Source organism: Filicampus tigris, chromosome 2 (assembly GCF_054856515.1).
Source record: "Filicampus tigris isolate MCC_2025a chromosome 2, RoL_Ftig_1.0, whole genome shotgun sequence".
Taxonomy (NCBI): Eukaryota; Metazoa; Chordata; class Actinopteri; order Syngnathiformes; family Syngnathidae; genus Filicampus; species Filicampus tigris.
In genome coordinates, this window is record NC_141218.1 from 17,315,427 (window position 1) to 17,326,086 (window position 10,660).

At 40.9% G+C, this 10,660-nt stretch overlaps 1 protein-coding gene across 2 annotated transcripts; it reads left to right on the top strand.

Moving 5' to 3' along the window:
- The first annotated feature begins 1,895 nt into the window (after window positions 1-1,895).
- Window positions 1,896-6,318, top strand: hbegfa (heparin-binding EGF-like growth factor a). Of its 2 annotated transcripts, XM_086024614.1 has the most exons (6): window positions 1,896-2,124; window positions 2,776-3,021; window positions 3,095-3,293; window positions 3,743-3,898; window positions 4,037-4,123; window positions 5,182-6,318. In XM_086024614.1, the coding sequence occupies exons 1-5, from the start codon at window positions 2,082-2,084 to the stop codon at window positions 4,107-4,109; spliced, it is 717 nt and encodes a 238-aa protein (XP_085880740.1). In that variant the 5' UTR covers window positions 1,896-2,081; the 3' UTR covers window positions 4,110-4,123; window positions 5,182-6,318. The 2 variants fall into 2 exon arrangements, with proteins under 2 accessions (XP_085880740.1, XP_085880741.1); XM_086024615.1 differs by lacking the exon at window positions 4,037-4,123.
- Window positions 6,319-10,660: the final 4,342 nt, after the last annotated feature.

A 10,660-nucleotide genomic window follows, 5' to 3' on the forward strand; every position in this document is an offset into this window, starting at 1 on the left:
TGCTTACTTGTGCTGGTATACTTGATGAAACAACCTGATCAAAAATATACCTAATTAACCCTTTCATGCATAGTGGTCACTACAGTAGACAGCTATTTAAAAGCTGCTTTCGCCTATATTAATTAATCTAAATTTCTAAAAATATTTGTAACCCTTACATGCATTAAGTATGATTTTATGTTATTATTTAAAATATAAATATATTTCTTAGATTAATTAATCAATTGATATAGGCGAAAGCAACTTTTAAATAGCTGTCCACTGTAGTGACCACTTTGTATGAAAGGGTTAATTCACTTGTGATTGTGTGTCGTGAAGTTGCAAAAAATATTGCATCGATGTTGCTTTTTAATTGTGAAGGGTTTTTTTTATATAGCGTTGATGTTACTGTAGATTTTTCTCTAGAACAAGCCTTTTTTTCAGATTTTCTTTTTTTTAAGGAAATCTAAATAAAGTTGAGCTGAGAGTTGATAAACTGGTCATCAAGTGTGATCTGAGTCACAACAATAAACTTCTAAACTTCTAAAATGATACCACACAAACAATTACAGTTTATGTTTCAATGTTTTTATTGAACCTAACATACGTAAACATCACAATGCAGGGTGAAAAAAGTATGTGAACGTTTGGATAGATTAACTGCTTCAGTCTCTTTTGGCAGCATTAACCTCAAACAAATGTTTCATGTATAGTTGCAGATCAGAAAGAATATTAAACCATTCCTGTAAACAAAATGTTAAATTCAACAATATTCTTCTAATGTCTGTGGAAAAACTCTGTTCTGGTCATCCCATATCATCTTCAATGTTTATTTTCTTCTGTTGAAGCCATTTAGTTCATGATTTACTTCAGTCCGTTGTGTTGAGCTTCAAATGATCACCAGATGCTCCCAAGTTCTCCAGCAAAATACAGTATCTTGATAACAGACAAATTCATTTTTCTGTCAATGATGACAATGTGTTCAGGCCCAGGGGCAGTAAAGCAGTCCCAAATCATGATTCCCCCTCCACAATACTGCACAATTGAAATTGGGTTGATGTTGGTGTTGAAGTTTGGCTTCATTTGTCCACACAAGAGTTTGGCAGTATTGCTTTCTGCGCATTTCAAATCCGTGGCAATGTTTTTTTGGACAGCGGTGGCTTTCCTTCGTGGTATCCTCAAGTGAAAGCCGTTCTTGTTCTTGTTTTAATTACTAATATTTGTCAGCGGTGTTAACATTTGCCAGAGAGATTTTTGCGTTCCTGAAGCCATCGCTATAGGATTTTACTTCACCACTAACATCTCCAATCTCGTCTCATTCTTTGGACACTAGGCTGTCTGACAGTTAACTTGACTGATTAGCTCCAGAAGTCTTTAGCCTAAGGTTTGCAGTACTATGAATCACCACAAGGCTGTGCGCGCGAGCAAAGAATGTTCTAATGCCCTCTCACTGCCGCCGGTTTCCCTTTCCTTTGAGTGGTTATTTGTGGTGAACGGATATATTTACGACATTTTCAATCTGTTAGCGGAATAATCTGTGAATCCCCAAAGCCACAGTGCTCTCGAAATCAGATAAAATACTTTAATTTTATTGTTTACTCAATTCTTTTCTATCACTTTGTATGGTTAAAAACGGAAGTGTTTGTGATTGCTAATATTTACATGTGTACAGTTAATTATTGTGTATTTATGTATTTTGTTTTTTTACTTTCAATACTGCAATGAGTAATGTTTATAGCACCTAGTGTGATCATTACTGGGATGCAGTGTGGATAATGAGAATTTATTGCAATGTGTGTGCGAGTGTGTACGCGTGCGTGTGTGTGTGTGTGGGGGGGGGGGGGGGGGGGGCGCGGCCAAGATCGCTTGTCCCTTAAATACTCCGGAGCCTCTCTTTTGACGCTCTTTCGCTTCGCATTACACACGCGCTCACTTCGTGTGAGGTACCACCAAGAGGTCGAAACCTGGCGGAATAAACTGACGCAAACCCACCAGAAAAAAACAAAGAAGCAAAAAAAAAAAAAAAAAAAAAGAAAAGGATTATTTATTATTGAAGATTTTTTTTTTAAGCTTCCCCCCCACTTAAAGGAGACTTGCTAATCATGAGGATTTGGAGTGTTGTACTTTTGCTGCTTCACGCCCTGGGTAAGCTTACATGTTGAATAACTTCCATTATTTTTGTTATTAATGCCTCTCTCTGCGTGACACCGTGCCGCATTAGCGTCGTTATAAAAAGCAACAAGCCACGACCGTGCTATAAAATGACTTGTAAACCTGCTAACCTTTTTTCCACCAACCATTTTCTCGATGCCAGGACTATCCAGAAGCTAATGGGGCCGTCTCACTATTTCAGAGCGTGCTTTTATGTAACTGGATCCCTTTATTTTTAACTCAAATTCTTGCCTGACATTCGCTTGCCCGTCTGCTCACAACTCTTGAATGTGGAGGCTTGTAAATTCAGGGAAACGTTTTATTGTATAACTGAAGAACTAGACTTAAATTGTTTATATGCCAAAAGCGCCTCAGGGATTCGGCATTGTCAATTCAGCTCCAGTGTGCCCTTGAGCAAGGTAGTAAAGAAGAGCCCCCCCCCCCCAATAGTTTTACGTGCGAGTCCGTGGTGCCTCTAACATAAAAAAGGCTTGCAGTCCACCCACCCTTTCAAACCCTCATGAGCATGTTTCAACTTGTCCACAGAGGTCCGCCCACCTTGGCACCCCCCTCACTTCAACCCAACGCAAGCAATCCCAGTCCATGTGCTTCCTAACCTCTTCCTATTGTTGTGTTTTTCTCCAGTGGCGTCCAGACTGGTGTGCGGTGCGGCGGTGGACCGGTATGACAGTGACAGGCAGCGGCACACGGCTGTCGTCAACCTCCAGGACCCCAGCAAAGACGGGCGGCCAGAGGAGGAGAGCAGAGGAGGCGCAACACTCGCAACATCGCTGGAGGATGAGGATGAGGAGTATGATGATGAATACTACAGCGATGGCGATGAATATGAGGACAGCGCGTCCGGGGATGATGACGTGGAAATGCCAAGAGGTGAGGTTTTGAGCATTATCAAAGATGATCACATGTCTATTCGACTTGTTGACAATGTGTGTGTTTTATTTAGTTGCTCTGTCAACCAAGCCCCAAGACCCATCTGGCATCCTGGAGGCGGAACGCACAGAAGGACAGAAAAGGCGAGGGAAGGGAAGAAAGAAGGGGAAAGGGAAAGGAAAGAAGAGGAATCCTTGCCTGAAGAAGTATAAAGATTTCTGCATCCACGGCACCTGTCAGTACCTGAAGGACATCCGACTTCCCTCCTGTGTGTGAGTGCCACATCCAATTTCAAAATTGGAAACTTTCCATGGGAATTAATGGGAATTTTTGAGAATGAATGGTAATGAACCATGAACAAAATTGAAAAATTGTTCGACTTTAGAACTTTCAAATAGCTGTAGAAATTCTATTTTAGTATAATGTATAAACAACCAGATTTCATGCAAGTACATTGGCACCGTAAATGTTTTTCAAGTTATGAACCATCGCTTCGTTTTTTGGGTTTTTTTTTTGGGGGGGTGAGTTGTGAGTCATAATTTATGTTCACAGGGCATGTTGATTGGGCCGGCTCGTGAATAGCGTAAATTCGCGTATAATTGACGGCCATCGTCGCCCTATCTATATGTATTATCTCCCCTTGGAAAATTTGGTGTAACTAGTACTTAGCTGGAAATTTTCTATCCATGAATCATGAATGATTCTTTCTGTCCGTGTGCAGGTGCCATCCGAGTTACTCCGGGAAGAGGTGTGAGTTCTTCACCCTGCCCGTTGAGAAACCTCAGGAGGGCTACAACCGCACCACTGCTCTGGCCGTGGTGGCCGTGGTTCTCTCCTCCATCTGTCTCACCATCATCGGCCTTTTACTCATGCTAAGGTGCGCCCCACGACACGTAAACACACGCAGTTCCACAGACATGTGCACAATCGAGCTGTATAGGGAATTTGATAGGTTGACATGTGTGACAAGTAGGCATAAATAGTCGTTTAAGCCCCGTTTTCTGATTGATTCCAGGTTTCACAAGCGGGGAGCATATGATGTAGAGAATGAGGAGAAGGTCAAGTTAGGGTTAGCGTCCAACCACTGAAGAGACAAAGAAGGGTGAGTACAATCTCAGTATGTTTAGGGCATTTAGTGGTTTTCTATTCAAAATCGTCCATAGAAAAATGCAGATTTTTCTAAATTTGAAAAGTACCTGATGTAGGGCTCTTAGTAGTGTTCATATACAGGAGATGACTTTTAGATCAGTTCCCACTCAGTGCTCCTTCCAATTAACCAGAAGCCAATCCAGTGTGTCGTCCTCGACTCCATCTTGCCCGCGAACGGCATCGGGATAATCAAACCCCCCGATTCAATGCGTAATTTTATGGGTAAATTACTACTTTGGTGGCATACCAATATTTTTTTGGCTCCAGAATCCAAGAAGGAGGAAAAAGAAACACGCAGATAAACATATCCACAAAATCAGTGGTTGGCTCAAAACACACACAAAATGAAACATTTTTAAAAAGATGTGACAGAATAATAATAAGAAATAAAAAAAAAAAAAGATTAAAAAAAAATCAGCAAATAGGTGACTCCATGGATGCTGAACCATGAGTCTATGGGGGTCCACTCTTGTAGAGAAAATATGTTCAAAATTTCCCCCTGAAAACAATTTTGTAATGTTTTTATTTGTATTTTTTTAATGAATCGAGCGCCCAGAGAGATTGGTGTCACTTGCACATGCTGTCGGCAGTTGCCCATCCCTGGTCTAGAGCAAGGGTGGAAAACCTACGGTTCGTGAGTCATATATGGCCTGTGAGGGAATTTGGCCTGGCCCACAAAATACATTTAAAAACAAATGAAACCATGGACAAACTTTACTCAAAAGCCCCAAATCATTTACCAACAAATGCTATGTTATACAGTCTAATAATAAATGTCTGTTCAGTAGTGAATCATATCATATAGGGAGTTATGATATAACTCAAATGGCACCTGATGCCAAAACGTTTCAGCACTCCTGTCCATATTTTGCCCCGAGTTACACAAATAGACTAGACAGTGTAGCGAAGCGCAGGGCTAATATCTCACACTGACGCACGTTTCCTTCCACGTTATTGTATAAATCGCAACGCTTATCTCATTGTCTGCTGTCTTTTCTCCTCTCGTGTTAGGCAAAGGAGCGGAGATACTACCTCAAAATAGAAAAAAAAGCAAACCACGGAAGGAAGTCCTGGTGAAAAGCAAAGGAACACAGACAGACGGATGAAGAAGGGAAACAGGGGGTGTCCTCTTCACCCCTTGCTGGATGTTCACGTAAAAAAGAAAATGGACAGCTCAGCGTGTCCCTGCAGGCCTCAGGAGAAGGCGGCCACATCTGAAAGTGGAATATCGGATGGCCCAGAGGATGGACTGGAATGGAATTGTGTCAGGCACTAGGTAAAAACAAGAAGTTCAAGAAGAAGGAAAAGGAACATTTGCTGCTTCCTGACTGTGTGAAGAGAAGTTTCAGACTGAACTGAATCTGATTCAACATCCGCAAAGAAAGAGATCAATCTGGAATTAAAAAAAAAAAAAAAAAAAAGGCAGCATTTTATATTTTCCTGCACAAGCGCATTGTTTTTTTTTTTTCTGTACAGTAAACAATATATTTATACTTTTTAATTTATTTATTTAAGCTAACTGTATTTATGTAGGTGTTAACCTCTTTCAACAGTTCAAAATGGTTGTTACAGTTGTTTTTATATTCCTTATTGGATATTATTTATTTAAGAAAAGTACAATGCTTGCAGCTCCTGGACACAAAAAGTGTTACAAAAAATATGACACATTTTGATTTAATTTTGGCACTCAGAACGTGATCAGTAGCACTGTGATTTTTTTAAAAGGTCTTTTTTTTTTTTTTTTTTTTTTTACTGATTACTGTTATTTTTTTTGAACTGTCGTTTTCACTGAAAACAAACAATCTTAGCGGCATCCTGCACAAGAATTTTGACACATCATTGGTGATAAATGTCCTCACTTAGAGTTGTCTATGTCTGAGTGTTAAGTGCTGCAATATTCTATGAAACTTTCAAAAGGAAGTCCAACATAACATTTGGGCCTGGAGCCGAAGCACTGTTGAAAGAATTTCGATGCAAATCTCTTGTTTTTGTCCTCGTCTTACCATCATTTAAAAGAGAAACACTTACAGTAACTATCAAGTAATAAAATGTGAATTCAAGTGTTCGATACTTTCAAAAACTGCAGTTCTGAAGTGATTTTTTTATGTGATTTCATTAAATAAAAAATAAAAAAATCTGACTTTTTAACTCCTGTGTGCTGCATCTTCATTTACTCGGGAGTCGACAAAGTACAAATTGAAACAATGATCACATTGTGTTTCAATCATCAGTTAAGGAAGGTCAAGTTTTTTTTAGCTCCCGCTTTTGCACCCGGAGTCTGGTAACGCGTTATTGTAATATTTTAAAATGTCTCGTCTGGGTCATGATGAATAAGGCCAACTTGTTCTGTGGGCTCAGGCTTAAGTTGTAATAATAGTAAATATTTTCATTTCCTCTTCTTGCTGACGGGGGAGCCACCTCGTTTTAACTGGAGCACCTGCATCCTGCACGATCCTGAAAGAAGTACACAAGTTGAGTTTTAAGTGTATAGAGTTTGTGTAGCCTTTGAACATAACCTTTACAGTTTGGGAACACACCTGTCACTTTTCAGTCCTTTAAGAATAAGAAACAGAAACATAATTAGCCCTAGATGAACCCTTCCCCGACCGATTCTTTTCCAGTCTTTCCAGTCAACTTGACCCCAATGATTGAAACCTTGCGAAAATAATTACACACAGATATTTTTAACCAACATGTGTCAGCCACGTTATGTTTGTTTGTTGACTGCCCAAATATCCACGACTATATTTCTTATTTGTTTTACAGTGAACCCCCCCCCCCCTATAGTCACAGGGGGGATAGGGACCGGGCGCAAATAGCAATCTGCGTATAATTGACACCCATTACAAATACATAGATTTTTTTTCTAACCTAAACAATTAAAAAAAAAATGAGGATGAACCTCTAATAAGCCTTCTAAATATTGAAAAAAAATCTGTGAACAGGAGAATCACTGTACATGATGTGCAAATCTGTGCAGTACAGTAAAAACATGCCGTTGTGTTAATTTCATGCTGACCCAACTTGTCTCTATTAAATAAGAACAGCATGGTCGAAATGGCGGTAAAAACCCCGTGTGATGTCAAGTATCTCAATTTACAATGAGTAGCCTAAAAGCGAAATGTGCCAACATCATCATTATCATCATGACGGATCAATGAGACACTTTACAGCCATCTGAACGCATTCAACAGATGTACAATGTGGCGGACACAGCAGGTTACAGCGGTACACTTGCAGTATTACTCATACGGCCAACCCAACAGATGTCATGTTCAAAGACACAGCACCAGCGAGAACATCAGAGACCTTGGTCGTCGTTGGATGCCACGGGGGTTCACAGAAACCACATGCAGTAAATAGTCACAGGATGCAGCAGTGCTGTCATGTATGTGTGCCACATGCGGCTTTAATGAGGTTTGAGGACACCCGAAAGACCCAGCTGGGTTCAAAGGCAAGCCGAAAGTGAGTCACCCCTTGAAGTCACCTCCTACACGGAAGTTGTTAAACAGACTCTGTGTGTATGTGCGTGTGTGTGTGTGTGTGCGTTGGCCGTATGTGCTGGTGAGGGTTAACCCAGCTTTTATACGTAAAAACCCACAGCACTTCCTTAGAAAAACATAGGGAAGATGTATGCCTGTATTTGTGGTTTCAGTTCCTTACTCATAATTCTGTGTGTCATATTTAACATAAAATGGTGCTTCCACAAATTAAAATGCTTTGACAGTGGCCCTCCGTTTATCACGGGTGATGTTTCAGCACCGCGATAGGTGAAACTCGGCAACGGGGCTGGGCACTCCGTCTATGTGACGGATCGGTCCGTCTGTACGTCACTGACGGATGCCCGATTGAACCGTTTTAGTCCATCTCATGGGGCAGCTATTTTGCTTTGTACTGCCACTTGCTGTTGACTGAAAAAGAAAAAAAAGACATCACAGTGCTCAGGTAACGACCGTCACGGCTCACCTGTTTTCTGGGATTGGTCATGTGACGTTCGTAAACTAGGCACTTTATCATCCACAAACCCAACATCAAATATGAAAATGTCAACTTTTGACATATCTGCTAGTGCTTTCAAATACTACTACAAGAGACCTCTCAACTGTGAGGCATGTGTTAACCACAACTTCACAGTGCTGCCAAACTTGTTTCGAGAATTAATTTTCTCTTTACTTTGCCGTTAACCTAATGATTTTCCTGCACAGCATGTATTTTGGCCCACAACAGAATTTGCTCAAATAATCTACTGTCAATAGCTCAACCTTGGATTACTAAAAAAAAAAAAAACGATGAGTAATAAATCATGAAAAAACCTATAATTTCTCATTCTTTATTAGGCTTTTTTTTCAAACATTTCATGCCTCTTCAAGGGTGCACATACGCGTGGGTGTAGGGGATGGTCACTTACAGTAGTCAAGCTACATAATCCCGTCCCCTCAATGTCAAGTAGCAAAGACACAGAAATAGTGCCGTGCCGTCATGCTCACATAGCTGCTATTCCCGGGATGATGGCCACCCAGGAGACAAAATGTTGACGAACGTTCGCTGCGTTCTGTTTCTTAAGCACAATGGTATGTGACATTGAACTAAGTATGATTACATTTACAAGAGACAGTGTAAACTGTCAAGCAATAAATGGAATGCCCCGGAAGCCCAACAATTCGCATCAACATTTTTGTTTTTTTCTTGAGTACTTTTTACACTTGTATGATAGTTGCAAGGCTGTTGGTGACACTTGGACCCTTGAACAGATTACAATTGTATTTATTTTTGTTATTTCTCAAATTGTTTCCAAGTCCACCTTTGAAGTTTCGCTGCAGTGTGAAAATATGCACCCTCTGGGTTGTGAACGAGATACCTAGCATGTTTCTGGTGATGCCATGACATCAATGTAGCATCATTGTTTTGGTCCAAACTTGTTCTTGTCTTTCCAGAGAGTTTTCAGCATTTGGAGATGGACTAAATAAAAACAGGTGTCTATGAAGCCCTTCCTGACTTCAACACTCCCTATTTATCTGCGTTTAGGGCCAGCACTGAGTTGAGCTAGCTAGCCTACCAGAGGCTATGTTGAAGCTGATGGCACCTTGCATTTCCAGTTGGCTTGCCATCCAGCAAGCGAAATGCAGTTCAGTCGGATTCAGGTCAGGCGATTGACTTGGACAACATTCTCCGTCTTTCCCTTTGGTTACTTTTTCACAGTATGTTTTGGGCCATTGTCCATTTGCACTGTGAAACGCCGTCCAATGACTGATGAAGCTTTTGGCTGAATATGAGCAGATAATATTCACTTCCGAAGTCATCCTGCTGCTTTTGTCAGCATCATCAATAAGCGCTAATGAACCGGTTGGTTCCATCAAAAGATCCCTCTGCAAAGTATAGTAGACAGTGGCCTGACTTGATTCAGTCTTAGCGAGGATGGTGAGTTTGTTGTGGAAAGGTGCTTCCTGCCTTGCTGAGAAGCAACAATGGGTGTTTTCCATGGAAGTGCGTATGCCGACAGTTGGAAACGCAATCAATTTCTTACCGCACCTCATCAACAGGGGCATGATGTTAGGTGCTTGTTTGACTTTCGGTGCTTGAATTTTGACTTTACCGTAAAGGGCGTGCGTTTGTTTCCGTCCGCAGCTGCTGCTGTTGAAGTGAAATCACCCGGGACTGACGGATGAGGTGGTGACAACGAGGCCGCCGTTGTGGCATGACAAAAAAAAGAGTACGCATTGAATGGATGAGAGTGAGGACACGGAGGTTGACAAAGATGCAGAGGAGTGAGTGAGAGATAAGGTCAGAAGTAACGTGAGAGGGAATAGATGAGGACAGAGGCATGGGGAGAGGGTCAAGGGAAAAACGCCTTCCTGTCACTTCCTGTCCACTACCTGCTTTGGTCTTTATTCCTGGCTAAATACATCCCTAATACCCCTTGCTCCATTTCCTCATCCTGTCTCCTTTTACTTCCTCTTCCTTTATACTCCTTCGCAAACGGATACATGCATTAAGTAATGAAAGCATGTGCCTAATTTTCTTTGAGGATCTTTACAGACTGACCAACATCCTTCTACGGAAAAAAAAGAAGTGACTCTTATCAGCTACTCAGTGAGGGACACCTGGACTCACTCTATATATAGTCCAGTACAAAGTGTTAAATGCACCCACTATAACATAAAATTATATGTGCTTTATATTTTGGTGAGAAAAAAAAATAAATCTTGTTTTATTTGCTCACATTTGGTATTAGCATTTTTCTTTTGTCCTAAGACAAGTTCATACATTTAGCAACAGTTGTGCAGAAATATACGGTAGAAAGTAGTGTGTTTTTGTGACAAGCATTTTAACATCGCAAATACCAGAATACTGCTCTATTCTGCTTTCGTACCCAGCGCAAGTCTAGTGCAAAGTCCTGTCTAACTGAGCACATGGGTGGAGTTTTCTTTCTTTTGGTAATTTAGTAGACAGGCGCAATTACAAATGGGTGCTTGCGGCGTTGTGGAGGTGA